At 41.8% G+C, this 19,347-nt stretch overlaps 1 protein-coding gene across 2 annotated transcripts in view; it reads left to right on the forward strand.

Moving 5' to 3' along the window:
- Positions 1 to 19,312, forward strand: part of vgll4b (vestigial-like family member 4b) — a 38,919-nt gene extending 19,607 nt beyond the window's left edge. For both annotated transcript variants that reach the window (XM_019260767.2, XM_010731325.3), the window contains 4 exons: positions 3,122 to 3,362; positions 12,511 to 12,778; positions 13,121 to 13,238; positions 13,952 to 19,312. In XM_019260767.2, coding sequence (XP_019116312.1) covers positions 3,122 to 3,362; positions 12,511 to 12,778; positions 13,121 to 13,238; positions 13,952 to 14,208 — 884 coding nt within the window. In that variant the 3' untranslated portion in view covers positions 14,209 to 19,312. The remainder of the gene's footprint in view (positions 1 to 3,121; positions 3,363 to 12,510; positions 12,779 to 13,120; positions 13,239 to 13,951) is intronic.
- Positions 19,313 to 19,347: the final 35 nt, after the last annotated feature.

Consider the following 19,347-nt stretch of genomic DNA (forward strand, 5'->3'; position numbering starts at 1 on the left):
CCGTCTGTCTCTCTCCAGCTCTCCCTTTCTCTTCCTGTAAAGCTGCTATCAGTTGTCGGCCTGGCAGTGAGGGGTGCAGGGGAATGCTGACTGTCCCTTTTTGCTGCTGAGCGGGGAGAAAATAAACAAGGTTGAAAACCTCCTCAAAGCCGTGCGCTTTTGTCAACTCCTCTCCCTCTTTGTCAGTCTGTCTGTCTTGCCCTCCCTTCCTCTTTCTGTCAGAGATCAAACCAATCTGACGTCCGGTTTAAAAGTTCAGCTCACACCGACAAGAAACTTCTGTGTGGAAGGCTTCTTTTTTTTTGTACGTCCTTTTTGAGTATTTAAAGCCGAAAACCTCTATGGACTTAAATAATAAAGGCAACCCAGTGTGGCAAGTTCAGGTTACTGAGAAACTCCGCCAAAAATAATCACTCTTTGCTGCTCTGCAGAGACAGAAGAGGACATGCTTGGACTCATCTTTTTTTAAGTATTTGAAAGGGTGGGGAGGGGGAAGAGAGAGGGAAATGGAGGGATAGAGAGGTTCACCTCTGTTTGTAATCCAATCTCATCCTGATTCTGAGCTGTTTGAAGTTCTGTCAAGAGAAATAGGCTTTGATCATGTGGGCCTAATGAACTGAGAGAGCAGAGAGGGGGAAAAGATAGAGTGGAGTTTTACTTTTGTGCAACAGCTGTCCTTTCACTGATTATCTGCTGGTCGAATGAAAAAAAAAAGCATATTCTCGTCATATTGCAGTGTTGTGAGTCAGTGTTTCTCATACGTATAAGCTATACAAAAGATAATGTTCTCAGCTGTAGTACAGCATGTATTGTGATGAGTGGTTGTGTGACTACTTCGTTCCTTGTTCCCGTCTGTCTTGTCATGTCAAGGTAAACGGCACAAAAGACAGATGAGGATGGGAAAGCGGAGTCCTTTCTACCACTGTCATCCTGTACTTCTGCCTATTTCTGTGTTTTATTATGCCTGCTGCTGTGCAAATATCATTCAAAACTCAAATACACACATTTGGCTATTTAAGGTCTGCCGTGGTGAAACAGGCATGACTCACAAAGGTTAGTTTTTGGCGTAAATCGGTACACCAAGTTCCCAAGCTATCCCTAGCTAACTAATCCAGCTACTTTCAGATAGGTGCACCTAACTGGCAAGTGTAATGTTGCTCTCCTTTACTGTTGTTAGATCAACAGTGTTTGACTCTACACGGCCAAATGTCTTATTTGTTTGCAGGGGAAACAGTCAAAGACTCACCCCTTGTTGAGCGCTTCACCCCTGAACCACTGATAAGCTATTATGTGTCCTGGTTCCTGATTGGACAATGTGGTGTCACAGTCGCCCTTCTTTTATTGCCATCCCCGTGTCCTGCCAAAAACAATGATGTCACCCTTGTTGCCATGGTACACAGTGGGGCGAGCAGGAACATGCCAGAGAGAGAGAGAGAGAGAGGCTGTTGCGTTTGGAGGCCATGCTAAAACAGTGGAGCACACATTTTATTACATTACAAAGCTTCTTCAGTGTGCTCTTCAGAGTGATTTGAACACGCTGCAGCCTTCTGAATGACTTAATGATATAATTGTTTTCAGATCAGCTTAAACTGATTTTCACCCATATTTTATGACTTCATGCATCCAAGAGTCATTGTGTCACTGTCTTCTTCTAGACAGCTCTGGAAGTGGTTGCACTGAACAAACAGTACAGTGTTTTGCTGCTAATAGTATAGTCCAGTTTTCATCTATATAATATACGTTTTTGAAATTTGTAAAATCTGCTGGATCACCTTTTTAATATTGAAAATAAATCCTGTAGTCCGTTAAATGCTGTATTTACATACTATGGCAGAAATGTAATATAATATGCATAACTGTGATTTCATTAGTGTATAATCACCTGAAAATAAGTCACCTTAAAATGAGCCTTTTATATTGTCCATGGACCGTGTTAAGCCGGCTTTTCGATAGTAGTTTCTCATTTATGCAAGAAGGAGGAAGTGAGGCGAGGGTGTTGCAGTCTACACCTACACTGCTAGACACCACTAAATCCCACACACAGCTCCTTTTAAAACCTCAGAATCAATAAGAATTTGAAAAAATGAGCAATGTCCAGCAGATTTATTGTTAGTTTGTTCTTCTTTGTTCTTTATTTATCGCTGCCTGTCTAAATTCCTGTAAACCTGGCAGAATAAGAGTTATATCTAACATTTAATACAGTGCAGTTTGAATAATGAAGTCACTACCGTGCTGGCAATCAGCACTGATTTGTGTTTGTCTTTTAATCTGCAACACCAATGCCAGAAAAGTAAATAAATCCCCAAAACACAGTCAACACTGCACTGTTTGTAAAATCAAATTATTTGAAACGAATCAGGAGGGACCAATTGTGTTGTGTTGAGTATAGGAGTAGTTATGGAGAAAGCTTTTTAGATGGAGTTTCAGTCTAGGCTTTATGTTTTGTTTGGGAAAAGTCAGACAGATACATGAGGCTGAAGCAGTGGAAAGTCCCCGTGCTGAGACAGAGCCAGTGGTAGTAGTTTTCCTGATTCTCTTTTGCTCTTACTCCCACTCACTGACAACTCTGTAGGCCTTCTGTACCAGAACAAGACTGGAGGAAAGCAGAGAGAGAGAGAAATAGTTGACACCACACACACACACACACACACACACACACACACACACACACACACACACACGTATATGTAGAACCCATCCACAACTATTTCTTCCAAAACATTCTCAACCAGATACTCCTCTGCTTATGCCAGAGGTTTGTGCCTCACTCAGCAAACTGTATAAGTCAACAAAATCCAAAGTTTAAGCTGGAGCGCAGCCTGTACAGTAACACTGTCATGAAGTAGTTTTCGTGGTTAACTTGTTTAAAGTGGCAATAAAACAGTTGCCTTCTACTTGAAAATACCATAATTTTGACTAATTACCATAATTTACGTCCATAGCTAAGTACCCTGTTGGAAGTGTAAGCACACGTGAGTTGACAGCGCTGGTCTCAGTCCATTCTCAGTCACGTTTGAAGTCACCAAATGATAATCTCTGCCTTATATTATTGTTTAACTTCTAAAACTTTGGAAAACAGGTTCAACTACAACTTTTTTTTTTCTCCTTGGTTACTTTTTAGGTGAAGCAGCTTTGAGGGGGGACCCCAGACTCCAGTCCTTGTCTCTGTCCTCATCTTCCTCCTCCTCATCGTCCTCTTCGTCGTCATCCTCTTCATCTTCCATCTCCTCCATCTCCAGCCACAGGACAGGTCCTCCTCCCATCAGCCCCACCAAGAGGAAGCTGAGTGGGGACCAGGGGGACAGCGACATGGATGACAACGAGCATGTGGCAAAAATGAGCCGACTGTTTGCTGCACAGCTGTGAGTACACATACTGAGAAACACTTAATGTACTGTTGCACGAGTCAACAGGTACTTTCTAATAAAAACCATGATGAAGTCCTTGAAATTTAATTATTCTCTAGATGCTCATTTCCTGAGGTACGACCACTAATATACATTCAATTTTCTATCACTGAACCTTCCTCTTTCTCTTCACCTCTCTGCCTATAAGCTACATTTGCACGCACACACATAAAACTCACTGTTTTTAAAAGAAGTCATTTTTGACTTGTGTATGCAAGTGTTTCTGTTGGCCATATGTTTGCGGGCTCCTCGCTCGGTGAAGCTGTGCACAGGCAGGCTTTCTCAGAAGTCCCAGTTTGGACTCCAGGGTGCTATGCCAGGTTTAGCTGGCTCCACAGTGTTCTCCTTATAGCCGCAGATCTCTGGAAGCTTGGAAACAGGGACTGCACGACAGAAAGATTACTCACATCTCCAACGTTCCCACATTCCCACTTCCAGAGATTCCACAGATTCTGGAGCACTGATTGGTGGTGAAGGACTGCTGGGGCCGGGGGGCAGCAGAGTCAAAACTCTGTGCCTCGCTCTCTCTTTCCTGGTTTGACTGAGTCAGTCATGGGACTCCAGCCATTGCTATTTATTGCAGAGAGAGTCAGGGAGGTGTTGGATAGAGTGGTGCAGTTTTGCATGCATGCTAATTCACAGCAACATGTCCCGTTGCTGAAAACATTAGTAATATTATAAATTATTGATAGCTGTTGTTTTTATTTCATTAAATTCACCTGTTTCTCAGTCAACATGGCTGTGACATAATGGAACAAAGTAGATGTTGATGCACTGGATATACTGGAAGGCCTGGATTAAGAGACGAGCACAGTTACTGGCAGTGAATTTGTGTGGTTAAGCATATGCAAACACACAGATGCATGTGGGAATGCACATTGTGTACACTGGCACAAACACCTTTTAGACTTTAAAGGTAACTCTAAATCACCAATAAATCTGAGAGGATCCTGTTGTTTCTCCAGAATCAGGCTTTGCCACGACAATTGCAAAAGTTGTTCACTTGCCTGTGTGACAGGGCAGGGATATTTCAGCACGGCTTGTGTTACAGGTAGGACTTTTGAATCAAGTTGTTCTAGTGGCACGGGGGCAGGGTCTTTGTTCCTTCATCTTGTGACTGTCTGGGCTCACATAACAAAGGATTAACTTGTGCGTCTTGACATTTGTGCAGAGTCATGTTGTTTCCTGTTATGGATGTGTCAGTGGTGGGAGAATTACCATTATACTCTTCAGAAAAACCAGGCAGTAAATCCATCTTCCCACTTGGTGGTTGTTTTTTTTTTCCTCTGTTGTCTCAGATATTTTTCATGCACAATGCGGTTAACTTCTGCATACATTGATAAGCAAATGCTCCTACTCATGTATCACGAGTTGGATTTTATTTTGTAAGACGGTCTGCCAAAGCACAATTGGACTTATTGTCATATTGGCTTTCAGTTGGTGTCGCAACTCCTCGCCACAGCTTCTAAATGCCATTTTGTGTAGTTAAAATTAGGTTATCTGAAAATAAAAAGTTCTGATGTTTTAAGACTTTTCAAACTGCTCATTGTACCATGATCATTTCCTAGAAGTAACCTGTGATAAGCCATAATCCCTTTATATAATCTTCATTTTAATTATGACCTTGAAGCCATATGACTCCATGACTGAAGGTTAATCTCTACCCAAGAAAAGTCAATTGCTAGTTCACTTGTTGCAACTTGAAGTTAAACCCTCATCAAGATATATATTTTTTGTCATCCTGGAAACCTATTTGCCTGAGGGCCATCCTGAATTTTCTCTTATTTTTAGTAATTTAATTTGAGGTTTCTCTAAAGGGCTTTCTTTCCCTGGCAAAGGTACCTGCTGAGTGACTTGTTGAAACCTGCAGTGAGACTGAGCCTCTGAAAAGTTTTCCTCCTCGTTTGAACTGTTGTGCCTGTCCAAAGAACAGTGATTACACCAAAGTGGAGAATTATGGGTTGTCGCTACAGAAAAAGTTATGCTGAAAATAGCAGGTAAAAACAGCCTCTATAGAAAACACTGCGGGACACTTCACAGTCGACATGTCTTTATTTAACATAAATGAGCTCATCTGTCAATTGTAGGAACAGTGATTAGGGTTAATTTGAAAACGATGGACTTATTAGGGCGAAGAAGCTGAACAGAAAACCAGAAAATTAAATACTGAAACCCCCCCACCACACATGCACACACACGTACACCACACATACACCACGCACACACATCTCAAATGTCCAGAGATGGTTATCTGACACCATTCTAGCTGTTGGATTTTGCTGGCTGCTTCTGCCTGTATAGCTTTTTGTTGTTTTTTTTTTTTGTTTGCACTGATTGCTCTGCTCGGTGTTGACTATTCCTGCATGTTTAGAAGCTTTTGTGTTCATTCTCTTCTTTTTAAAAAAAGACGTTTTACTCTGTTTTGCTTGATTGGCAGTTTTCCCGTGCGCTGACCAGAACAGTAGCTAGTGTTTTTTTTGTCGAGCTCTTAGTTGGCTTTCTTTCGTCTGTAAGTTCAGTCATATTTTCGGTGAGTGTTGACACGAACAGATACCTGACACCTCAGACTGGAGGTAGGGCTATGAAGGAGGACGCTTAGGTTTCCTTTGTTGTCCAATCAGGACAAGCTGAAGTCAGGGAGAGGCACAGACTGGGGCGAGAGGGAAAACTTTGTGAACCAACTCACAGCATTAACAGCCATGATACATGAATGAATTTACCTTTTGTAAACAGCCTGTTTATTTAACAATGTGGTTGTGGCTGTTTTAATGTCGTCCCCTTCAGTTTTTGCTCTGAAGTCACTAATGCAATACAGATAAGTTTATGACACATTAAATTCAGCATATAAAAATATTGGCAGTCTTAGTGGCAGGCATGTACTGAGTCTGCATGTGTTTGTGTAGGTATGCACATGTGTCGTCGTGTCCATACATGCATGTGTGCTTGCCAGTCTGTTATCATCTGTGTGTGTGTGTGTGTGTGTGTATGTGTGGTGAGTGGGCTCCTTGTCAGGCAGCAGGAGCTACTTTCTCATTTTCTCTGAGGAGTAGGAGGAGTCTTGAACAAAGAAGCCTTATCCTGTCCACTGGAGCCTGCGGGCTTGAAGCTTGCTGCTGCCTGCTCGCCTGCCCGCCACTCTGCAGTTGTAGACCCGCCAATACAAAAGTCCTCTTGCTCAGCTGTTTCATCCCTTCTTAAGAATATGAGCCAGTCACAGAGCAAGGTTTTGTACAGGCTTTTAATTGGGGTGTATAACTACAGGAAAGTGTATTCACAGCCGCCAGGTTACATGTGATTTATTGTCATTCATTGTAACCATAATGTGTGTTTTTCAAAATATTCTTAGTTGTTTTGTTCTGTAAATTACAACAAACACATAATTACCAAGTCAGATTGTGATGAACCTGACGAGTTAATGTGATGTTTTCAGCGAGCGATCTCTGCTAGTGCTCGGAGCAGATTTTTCATGTTTTTCTTGGAAAAGACAAAAGACAATAATTCAGAGGTCTGAAAATAAAAGAGCTACATGCCCTGCATACACAATAGTACACGAGCTTTCTTTTACATTCATGCTACGTTATTGTGAAAGGTCATGCTGTAGAAATGAGCTAAAACCACATCCGAGTTAGTCAGTTTGCTGCTGTAAGTACTGTAGCATACAGTAACTGCAGCTTCTTTCTACTGGGAACTTCATCAGCAAGTTGTTCTCATGGAAGTTTCTCCATAAGCCAAATGGGGAGAAAAAAAAGTGTGTGTGTGTTTGTGTGTGTGGCCAAGCCTGGTGAAGTCATTGTTACCCTCTTGTTTTACATGGGACTATTTATGTAGTGTGTATGTGAGGAAAGGAGGGGGGAGATTATTTGTGTGTGTGTGTATCTGTGTGTGTTCACATGTTGTTTTCTTTGCCTTCTTGTTGTGGTTGTTCCCATATCCGATCTGTCCCAGCTTCAATAACAAAAGGATTTTCTTCAGTTTTCTTTCCCCACCGTCAGTTAACTGTCGAATATGTGCTTGATTTCTATCAGTGTTTCTGCTCAAGTGAAAATCTGCAAAAACTACGAACGATGCAAACGTCTATCTTACTCCCTTTAGATACGAAGCATAATATATGGTTTAACATAGCGTTTACATTCATTTGATGTAAAGTTTTATATTTTATGTATGCATGTCACATACGATTACTTGATTTATAACAATAATAATCTGTGAATGACATCTGTGAAGATATGTTTCCTCTGGGATTTCACTATACTATTTTAAAGGATACAAATATTATTGCTAACTTCCGCTCTGTCCCGCTACTAAAACCTGGACTCAGCAAAGTAAACTGTGTTGAGAGATGTTTGTATACTTTATATACATAGCCTGGTTAGGCACTGAGGCTCACTGCCTCTGTGTGTGTGTGTTTGTGTGTGTGTGTGTATGTGTATATATATATATATATATATGCTTCAGAGCTTGGGTCTGGTTGTAACCTGTGGTTGAGCCTTCATCCTCCTCTGTTTTTTGTCGTCTTCTCCTCTCTACGCCCTGATTCTTCCCAGATGTTTCCTGTGTGTATCTCTCTCTCTCTCTCTCTCTCTCTCTCTCTCTCTCTCTTTCTCTCTCTCTCACTGACTATTTATTTCTTAAAGGAGCAGGATATGAATCTCTGCCAACCGAAGATTTGTAGTGAGGTTTTCTCTGAAGACTCTGGAGCACAATTGTGAGAAAAAGTGTTGAACTTTTATAGCTTCTGTATCTTTGCCTTGAAGTAAAACATAGCTAACTCACCAAATTGGCAGTCTACGATGGAGCTAAACCTGGCACCCTTTTGAAAACTAAACCATATTTTAAAGTCTTCGGTTCATATGTTTATATTTGTTTTATTTAGTTTTCCATTGTGGCAATTAGGTAAGTTAGGTCATACAAAGCTGCTTGTTAAGCCAGCAAGAGCAAATTACAAGTTTTCAGGTTTTACAGGAATACTGGCCTACAATGTTTTTTTTTCTTTTCTTTATAAGTCATTCAAACACATGGTCACAGTCATGATCTTTAACTTGAGGGTTACTTGAAGACAGGGTGTCATGTGAATGGTTGCTTAAAGGGCTGTACTTAATGACAGATTCTAGTGGTGTAATATTGTTCAAGATATATGACTATATCATTTATGTATCGAGGGTTGGACTCTCTGGGTTTTAAATTAAGGGATCTTTCAGTGTGTGCCCACCACAGTGACTACCACTAATGCCAGGCTGCAAAAAACCCAGACTCTAGTAAAATAGAATCAAATAGATATCTGCTCTCTATTTCATTGTGTCAGGCAGTCCGTTCTGATGTCGGCCACGCGGTTCTCATTTTCAACGAGTCAACCGAAGAAGGAAAAAAGCCAGAATAAAATAGAAATACAGATTATAAAATACAAAATGATTTAGAGATAAATTTGTTATAGTCTTCTGATACGTGTTGACATATGTCTGTTTTGCCAGTTAAACGACTGTCACAAATACATATTTTATCAAAATTTAGTCTGGTAGGCTGCACAGATATAATACTCTGTAGTAGACCCTCACTCCAATATTTTAACAAATTATTGTGAATCTAAATCTATCCCACATGCAAAAACGCACCAAGAATCAACACAGAATTGTTGTAGCTTTTGTTCAGCAGGCAAAAACTGACCATTACACATTGATTGTTAGCGTGTGTGCGTGTGTGTGTGTTTTGTTGAGTCTGATCAATTTGACCTGCAAAAGAATTGTTGATGTTCAGCCAATTCAAGATCCAAGGCAAAAGTTTCATTTTGTATTTCAGCCAACTTGAAGAAATATTATTTAGTCACAGCTGGTAAAATCTGTCTGGGACAGTCTTTTTTCAGCAAGCAGTCCCCTACTTATAAATAAGAAGCCTGCAGTCAAAACACTGGTAATGAGAGCTGACTTGATTGTCGTAAAATTGAATGCTTTCTCTCACGCATACATTATTAGATTTTAGACTTTTCTCTCTCAGTGTGAGCCCTTGCACTTTTGTGTGGTGTTTACTCCATATTGATGCTTGATCCACGAGTGATTAGTAACCCAGTGAACATTTATTGTGAAATAAGATTAAGCTGCATCCCAACCTCTTACCCTGGCTTTTTTCACAGTCCACTCCTCCCCTTATTCTTTGTAGGAGCCAAGTCGCAGAGTTTTTTTTACTTTTGAAAAGTTCTCTCCCACTTCTAGCTCTCATTCTCTCTTCTAGTCCCAGACCTGGCAACCCTGTCTTAGCCTCTTAGCTCTTTAGCTCTAGCCCTTGTTACCATCCCGATGTCTCATGTGTCGCCCTTGCCATCCACCCTTTGCATCCTCTCCCTCTCTCCCCAGCTGCGACCCTAACGATAATTAAGAGGTGAGTAAGAGAGACAAAGACACAGGGTGGGTTTTTGAATGCCTGATCCCTGGCATGAAATGCGGTCCGGGGTTTGGTGGGCAATCAGGCGAGGGGAAGGAGGGGGCGGCGGTGGATTCGACAGCCACGCCATTCATTGGTCGGATTTGTTGATCCCGTTCACTAGCTCCTGCAATGGCCCCTCTTGTGTGAGGATGTGGGCATGTCTGCTCTTTGGCAATGATTAAAGTTTGGAACAACTTCCACAACCTAACTCAAGACCCAGCTGCTGGGAGGGGGATGAGAGAGAGCGAGGGTGGGCTGTATTATCTGTTTGCCTCTAAGCTAATCAAGGGATTGTTTATATTTGGAGATAAAGTTATACAGGAGGACTTTGGTTTGTAGCATTTGATTAAAGGTTGATGTTTCCTGTCGGAATAATTTAAACGATATTCACTAGAGCACACTTGTGTGATTATTATGAACCGATTTGAATGTGATTGACTCCACAGTGCCGTTGATTTTTTTTGACTATTAAATAAAGAATGAAACTGAGGATTGATGCCACTATGGGAAAACATAAAAGCTTGTTGGTGAGCTTTCGGCCAGGATTTATAAAAGCCCTGCCAAGTCTCTCCCTCTTTAACCCCCAGGAAGTTTGCTGCCGATTGTGAGGGGGGAAAAAAAGAGAAAGAAAGACAAAGAGAGAGAGAGAAAGAGGGGGTCCCTAATGTAAGCTCTCGGCACAAACGAAGGAAACTACCGACCTCGCTCTTTCTTATAGTAGAGGTCCGGACCATTCACATGCAGCCACCCCCCTCCCTCCCCACCTCTCCTCAGCTCTTCCTCTCTGTATTCTGTGGAGACTATTTATTTGTGGAGGACGGTGCTGTGGACTCCAGATGCTTGACCCAGCAGTCAGGTTGCCTGGTCACATGGCGCTACAACTGTTTGCCTGAACTTGTTGTTTTGCATCCAAACAAACCTTGAAGGGCTGCTGAAGCTTTTTCACTCTGGAGTCTGTTGTGTATTCTCACTGTAATTTCCCAGCTTGGGATAAATAAAATCTATCTATCTATCTATCTATCTATCTATCTATCTATCTATCTATCTATCTATCTATCTATCTATCTATCTATCTATCTATCTATCTATCTATATCTATCTATCTATCTATCTATCTATCTATCTATCTATCTATCTATCTATCTATCTATCTATCTATCTGTCTATCTGTCTATCTGTCTAGTTCACATGCGCAGGGACATGCCTCCATATGTTATGCGGCGAAGAATAAAAAGGGAATTTCAAGTTCTATTCCGTCCTCGAATTAGTGCAGCCCATTTATAGTTTATTTATAGGATATGTGAACATATTGTTTTGTGAATGGATGTGTGCATGCATGTGGGTATGGAGCTGGAGAGGGAAGACGAGATAGCAAGAGGCAAGCACAGTAAATCTTCCTCCCTGTAACTGGGCCTCAAATCGTAGGAGGGGAGTGGAGCTGCTGCAGTAAGGGTGTAATACATAGTTGAATACACACACAGAAAAACACAGACCACATTTGACGCACTGAGCAAAATAATTGCTACCTGTTGAAGTGTGCACAGTATCAGGCACCACCACTTCACTACATATCAAACGTTTCAAAGTCATTATCATCAGAGCCGGGAGCTGGGGAGGAAAAAAAAAGAAGCCGAAAGCTGTGTTGTGTTAAACTGTCGTTACTTGAATCCCTTATCCCTATCTCTGCTTTCTCAATGATTAAAATATGAGCTCACAGTTTGGAGAGAACGCAGGGATTTCTGTGTGGTGGGAAGTAATCCTCTTTCATATGGAAAGTGTGTGGCCAGCCTACCTTCTTTCACCTTTAGTATTCAGCTCATGGTTGTGAGTGTGGCCAGCATTGTATTGTGGAATAGAAGTCAAGGGAAAGAGAAAAAAAAAACATAAGAAGAGGGAAGTCAGCGAGCGACAGTTTTGTTGACAGTGGAGTCCTCAGCTTGCGTCAATGCTGCATTAGCTGCAGGATTTTTCATCCGACAGCAGAGAGTGCAGCTGGCTTCGGGTTCAGAGATAAAAACTGATTTGCAGTACTGAGGAAACCACTTTAGAGCTTTGAACTTTGTGCCTGTTTGCCCCTCTGTGCAGGGATAAGTTTGGAGTCCATCCATGTTGGATAAAGTTAGGAGCGTGTTCCTTCCTCCTTCCTAGACTTAACAGCAAAGAGAGAGAGAGAGTGTGTGTGTGTGCGTGCGTGCTTGTACAAACCCTCCAGCAATCTGAGAAGTACGAGTGTGTGTTTCAGTGTGTGTGTGTGTGTGTGAGGTCAGTATTAATAGCTTCTGCTGGTCCTGCAGTGTTTGACACAGAGAGTCCCATTTACAATAGTTCTTTTGTTTATCTCCCCTCTTTCCTCCCTCATCTCTCGTTCTTTCTAAAAAGGGGGACTCTTTTTTTCTTTTTACCTCTCCGTCTGTATTCATCTCCTGACTGCTCATCTTTTTTCTCTGGCTATTTTCTACTTCGACACTCCATCTGCTACCAGTCTTTCCTCGCTTTGTTTTCTTTTGAGCTCATCCTTGACACCTAAATTTATTATTTGACCCGCTTTAATTACTATTCAGATTCACCGAATTAATGAATTCAGAGTCAGTATAGTGCTATTGGATCCTAAAATAAGTGCACATACAATAAATACACAGCTCAGTGTGCAGGTTAAATGAATGTGCCTCTATCTGTCTCTGTTCCCCAGGAAACCTAATGGAGACTACCGCAGCTCCCCTGTCTCCAAGGACCGAAGCCGGAGCCCCATCGAGCGTGTGGTGGTGCCCAGTGCTCTGGGAGTTCACAGCAACCACCTGTACAGCCATGCCCACCACCACCATCACCACCTGGCCAGCTTAGCCGGTATGGACCAGCCACTGGCACTCACCAAAAACAGCATGGTGGAGTCGGCACGTAGCAGCACAGCAACCATGGCCACAGTGCCGCACACAGTCAGCGCCGTGGAGCGCCAGCAGGTAAGCTGCACGTCCTGTTTCTTTGATTCTAGTACTGACTACATCTCTTGTAAATTGTTAGGTAAAACCTCAGCTCCGGTAGGTTCCCCACATGATGTGACTAATGTGCTTTCATTAGCCAGGCTCCTTGGATGCTGGAGAGTAGAAATTTCCTATTTGGCGTGTTAGCCAAAAATGTTTTCAAACCCTGGTGGTCACTGAATCACTCTCTCTCCCTTCAAACCTCCCTTTGGTCTGTCGTTTCTGCATTTCTAATTCAGTTTTCTTTATATTTACACCCACTCTTGACACAATCGTTTATTCTGTTTGGTGGTCCCTAAATGTTGAATTTGTGTCTTTCAGAATCGTCCTTCAGTGATCACATGCGCCCCAGCCAACAACCGCAACTGCAACCTGTCTCACTGTCCAGTCTCCCACAACGGCTGCTCAAGCCTCACTAACAACTACAGGAGAATCAACAGTGAGTTCATGCAAGTGCATCTGGAAGGACACATAACATTCACTCTATTCTAGTATATGTATTTTTTCTTTTATTAATTGGGTTTAAGGGGCAGTGATGAGTGAGCTTGATTTCTGTGTGACCTATATTGAGCACATTTCTCTGTGGATTTTGGAAACAAACTTATTTCCCATACAAAACAGTTTGTGGGAAACCTCTCCATGAGTGCAAATCACCCCCTGGAGAAAACACAGCCTGCTCATAGTCTCCACATTCAAACAACAACAACAAAACAAGCATCCCAGTTTTCTGTCAGTTGTGATGAGGACATGCGTTATTTACTACCATGTCTGTTCTTTATATTGAAGAAGTGTCCTGAGCCCTCAGCCAAACACGTCTGTTTTATCCGTCCTGTCTGAGAGTGTCAGTCATGTTTTCTGTGGGTTGATAACTTAACTGTGGCCATTTTTATGATCCCAGTGAAATCCCTATGATCTCATTGAGGTTAACAGTGAAACTTAAAACGGTGATTTAATACAAAAAGACTGCAATGAAAAAGTGAAGTAGATGTCAGAGTTTTTCCATTGACCTAAAATGCACATTACTGATGTTCAAATTGATGCGAGGCAATAAATTGCCCACTGAACTTTATACAAGTGAGTTTTAGAGAGTTTCCCTTTTTTCATTACGGGAGCGTAAACCTCTCTCACCTTCTCCTATCCTCCCCATTCTAGCCAACACAGCATGTGACCCGGTGATCGAGGAGCATTTCCGCCGCAGCCTCGGGAAGAACTACAAGGAGCCCGAGCCCACCGCCACCAACTCGGTGTCCATCACAGGCTCGGTGGACGACCACTTCGCCAAGGCGCTGGGCGAGACCTGGCTGCAGATTAAAAACAAGGGGAGCCCCTCATCGTCCGGCAGCAGCCCAAACTCCTCCCCTGACAGTCACATGGTCAATCACAACCACTCTCCTTCTGTGGTCTCCTGAAGGAGGAGGGGTTTAAGAGGGATTTGCCCCCGTTTCCCCAATCCCTCCCAACCACCCCCAGCTCCAACACCCATGCCCCCGTCACTTTGGTCTGTCACCAGCATCCCTGAGGGAATGCCTGCCTGCTGGTCTGCTCAAAACATCCAAAACCCTGAAGCCTGCTCTCTCTTTCTATGCAGGAGGATCAACCAAGCAATATAACAACATGGTGTTTTTTTTGTTTTGTTTTTTATCCTTCTGTGCTCTGGTGTGGCAATGCCAGACAATAATCAGTAATGAGTGATGAGGGTTTGACTTTGGGACTTGAGTGGAGCATCGAGCTGCTCCTTCCAATCATTCACCATCCCTGCAAGCTTGGAGCTGAGCAAGCATCTGTAGTTATATGTACATAAAGAGAGAGAGAGAAGGCGGTGTTTTAATTATTAATTTTCTTCTTTTTTGTTTGTTTGTTTCTTTAACAGTAGTTTTGTGTACTGCTTTTGCGTTACGAGATGCCCGACATTTGAAAGAAAAGATAAGTGAGAAACACTTAAAGTCATCACAAACCACCTGACTGTGCTACCAAAGAAACCTCAGACACTGATGCTTATCGACGCTCACCTAAAAAAACAAACAACAAAAAGCCATTCGGTCTCTCCTCCCTCTGTTTTTAATCTGTTCTCACTCTCTCGCCTTCTTTCTCTGTTCCTCTCTGTCCTGTGTATGAGTTCTGATGGTTTTGTTACTGTATGTGTATACTTTGGTGATCGACTTGGTCTGATTTGCACTACTGCCGTAGAGGGTAAAGGGTGGCATGTCAATACTGTAATCTGGCACTGCACACACTGGGGCTGATAAAGCTGATTTTGATGCAATCTAGTATAATCCAGCTTTTGTTGGAACCTCTATTTCATCTCCCATTAACATTTTTCTTTTCTTTTGTTTGTTGTTTTTAATCTACAAGCCACACTATTATACATCGTTTGTTTTTTGAAAAACAGAAAACACATAGCAGTGGGGCTGGGCAGTTTAAAATGATAAGAGATATGCAAAGTAATCTGAATTTGGACACCACGTGTTCATTGTGCAATTGCAGTGCTTGCATGGTAAGAGAAGGTGGGTGGAATAAAAGGTTGCTTGTATTGACACATTTGGCAACCACTGTCTCAAAACAAGACGTGTCCAAACCATTGATGAATTGGATAATAGGATAAAAAGGATATAAATGAACAAGTAAACTGTGGGAGAAACTGGCAGCAACTCTGAAAAGTGTGAGAAGAAAGCAGCAAATTGTTATGTGGAAGTCCAAATATTTGGGAAGAAGAAAGACACAATTTAAATGAATTCCATAATTGACACAAACAAGAAAACTGGAGTAGGAATTATGCGACTATGGTGGTAAGAATTTGTTCACCCACCTTTTTTTCCACTGTGTAAATGTAGCAGAAAATGTGTATAACATAGTGGCTACGTTCAAATCAAATCAGATTTTATTTGTATAGCCCAAAGTCACAAAGTACATTTTCCTCGGAGGGCTGTCCTTAGACCCTCGGTTCGAGTGAGGAAACTATTTAAAATATAGTGAGATACGAACCCGCCCAGACCTACGCCAGCTCTTACTGCATATCCTGAGCAACAACACATAGATCCAATTAGTAAATTAAGTGGTGTTGATTGGTGTCTGTAAAGATAACTATATTGTTGCCCCAACAAAAACATACAAAACAAACAGTGCCAAATCGTCGCATTTCATTTCACAAGCACAGTCAGGTTATGGAGTCGGCTCACTGTGGTGCTGACGGACATCACAGCCATCATGAGAGGAGATCAGGACTGACTGACGGTTGTTCGAGGTTGTGCTCTGCTGAACAATGTGCTTTGATGTGGTTCACGGGCTTAACTGCTGACAGTGATGAGGGGATGACGCTGCATGTCACTTTGTGGTTGGAAAAAAAAACAGAAACAAAATGTCTGGTTTCTAGACCGGGGGAGAGAAGATTATTCAGATCTCTTCAAACACACCTTTTGTTTTTTGTAACTCTTTGAACACAGGTGTAATTATATCCGGCTCACACCCCGCTATCCCTCCCTCTCCTTACACACTGTGGTTTGATAGATTTCTACAAGGTTTGAAGGGTAAACTAATGCTTTTACAGATGCATGTCTTTTTTTGTTTGTTTTGTTTTTAATAGCTGGTATCTATTAATGTTTTAAGCATTTCAATCTTAACTACTATTAGCCTTTTCATTTGGACGTTAGTTGTTACTTCTTTCATTGTCAGTAACAGACATAGACACTATACACTCACTGCTGGGTCAGTTGTACTCCATATTATTATTGTTATTGTTATTATTACAGTTTTGTATTTTTGTTTTCCATTAATATCAGTATGGTAACAAACATCTATAGTGGGACAGCCTCCGGACAGGCTCTGTTTAACGATGAGAACTGGGTCTCTCAAATCCAACCTCGACACGCCTGAACCGATCAGCTCATTCCCACAGCAGAGCAGCGACGGCTCTAGTGTCGAGTTGGCGTTGGGATGCCCAGCCCGCGTAAAGGTTTTCTTAAGATGTTGATCCATCGGTGGTACAGGATGCTACAACCTTCAGCGTGACTGAGCTGAGACACCAAATTGGCACACATTAGTCAGCAGGGCCTCATTTTCCCAGAAAAGCACATCAGCCTGAGATAAAATGTACTTAATTCTTATGAGTGTTTGGCTTTATCCACAAAAGTACATTACAGAGCACAGGCTCACACTGCGATGCTTCTGGGAAACAAGGTACTCTTAATAATAAGAGCTTGTGATGGCAGCTCTCAAACATCTTGCTGATGTACGAGCTAACAAAGATGATGGCAAGTAAAATACAACACTGAGCTGATAATTGGTCTGTATTTATGGCATGATGTCACAGCTCTTTGAACCATCATCAGTTGATCTTTTGTGGCCCGATTTGGTGTCCAGACCTTTTTGTTGTATTTCAGTGCTTTCTTTTTCTGAACAGCATTGTATTGTCGCTGCAGTTAAGCTAGACTGCTGCAGTCTGAGAAAATGAATTTAACTCTGTAAAGGAGCCTGCGCCAAGATGGCATACATTCCTCCAATAGGGAACTTTGTACACACTCAGTATCTCCATATCAACACACAGAGCTAATAACCAGCCGACTGTCCCGGAGTTCCTTGCCGATAGGGTTTTCATGCGTCTTCATCGGAAATACCAGGTGTCCACTTTGTTTTGTTTTTTTGTCTTTGCATCAAGCAAATTGGCCATATTCATATAGTATGAAAGGAACAAACAAGTATTTCTGCCATAACATTTTTGAGGACATTCGGAGCATAGACTTTAGAGAACCGGGATTAACAGCTGTTATTTAAAAAAGTAGAGAAATGTCTCTGAGCTGAGGTTTAAAGGTGACGAGGTTCAGGTTTGTTTGGTTTTGTACGATCCGTCACGAGCCCTCCGTGTCCTCGAATGTCCACACATTCCATCCTCAACTGTCAGAACTGACGGCGACACAGAAATTTGAATCATAACGCAACTGCCAGTGAATTATATACCTTAACAAATGAGTAGTTTACGATCTAAACGAGCTTTCTGTGACAGGTTCAGAGTGGTTTGGATGATGATATTTAGCAGGCAGGTGTTTTTTTTGTTTTTGTTTTTTTGGGTGGGGTCGGGGGGCGGCAGAGCTTCAGGAGCTGAGCTTCTGTAAACACGACCTGTGTGTGCCAGGAGACGTTCAGCTGCCACTGGAAGTCTTTTGAAGGTCTCACAGCGATGCCTGCCCCCCTCCTCTCAGACTAAGTTGACCTTGATTTAGGTTGGATGTAGAACATGCTAGAAAACACGAGGGAAAAGGGCTCAGTGTCCAGAGGATTTTGTTTTTCTATTATTATTCTTTCTCATTATCATTTCACTACCACCTTGTAGGTAGGAGGCTCTCTTTCTGCTTCGGCACACACTCCCTACACACTGTAGGAAAATCACTTAATAAAAAAAAAAAATACTTTTTTTTTATAATAGGTAACTATAAGACCATCATTACGCTGTGCGTAACGAATGTACAGAGAAAAAAATCGTAGGTATTTTTTGAGGAACAATTAATTTGTTAATGATATGTAGCTATTTAATTGTTGGTTTTCCCTGTCCTTATATTGTAATCATTGCATTTTCTTTTTTTTTTTTTTTTTTAAAAAAGTTGATCTTTTTTGTTTATAGAGTTTGTCTCGTTAGAGTAAAGGTTCAAGTGCAGGAACACAGCAAACGTATGAAACCACAATTTAGCCACTGGTGTGTCGGTGACAATCGCTACTTCCATTGGTCCCCGAAATTCTGCAACCATTTAACTTGTGTCCGATCATGTGACCTCCGAGACACCTGAACAAAAGTTTCACTTGTGTGAGCAAAAAGAGGTCGTCCTGTTGGAGGCCTCCCAATTTGTTGCATTGATGGAACACAATCATTTCGCCACTAGCCCAGTGAGTCTTGCCGGCCGTTTTCAGATTATTTTAAAAAATAACATTAAAAAAATCAGTCATGGGCTAGCAGGCAGATCAAATTTCTACCACTGCATGTAAGCAATATAAATTGTGGGTTTTGAAGGTCTTTTCATGGTCCACAGATGAGAACTGAGCTACAAGTAAAACCATCAGTCCACATCAGAACAAACACTGAAGCTTAACTTGAGACAGCGTTTTCATTTATACTTTGGTTCATCTGCTTTGTTGCCAGTCAGCGAGGCTGAGATGATCGAAGTAGCAAGTGAGCTTTGGGGATGTCATCCTTATATCTGATGTTGCTGTTCTCATCTGTGGAAGCCATTTATTTTATACAGCTGTAATCAAGTTAAACATAAAAAAAAAAAGTGCAGATAAATCAAAGAGGCGTTGGTCTTTACTCTGACTTTACCACATTTTCCAAGTCCTTTTTGAAGTGGAAGTAGCATGTACTTAGTGGTAGTAATACTCTGAACTGTAAAAAAAAAAAAAAAAAAAAATTTGTATCAAGAAAACAACAGTCAATTTGTGGCTCTGTGTCTCCTCCTACTAAAAAGGTTTTGGCAGGCCACCTTTTTTGTACGTAAAGTAGCCTTGATGAACAATAAAATGCTTTTAAACCACTGTCTGACTGTGTGGGCCTCTGTTTGTTACTGTTT

The sequence above is a fragment of the Larimichthys crocea genome, chromosome VI (assembly GCF_000972845.2).
Source record: "Larimichthys crocea isolate SSNF chromosome VI, L_crocea_2.0, whole genome shotgun sequence".
Taxonomy (NCBI): Eukaryota; Metazoa; Chordata; class Actinopteri; family Sciaenidae; genus Larimichthys; species Larimichthys crocea.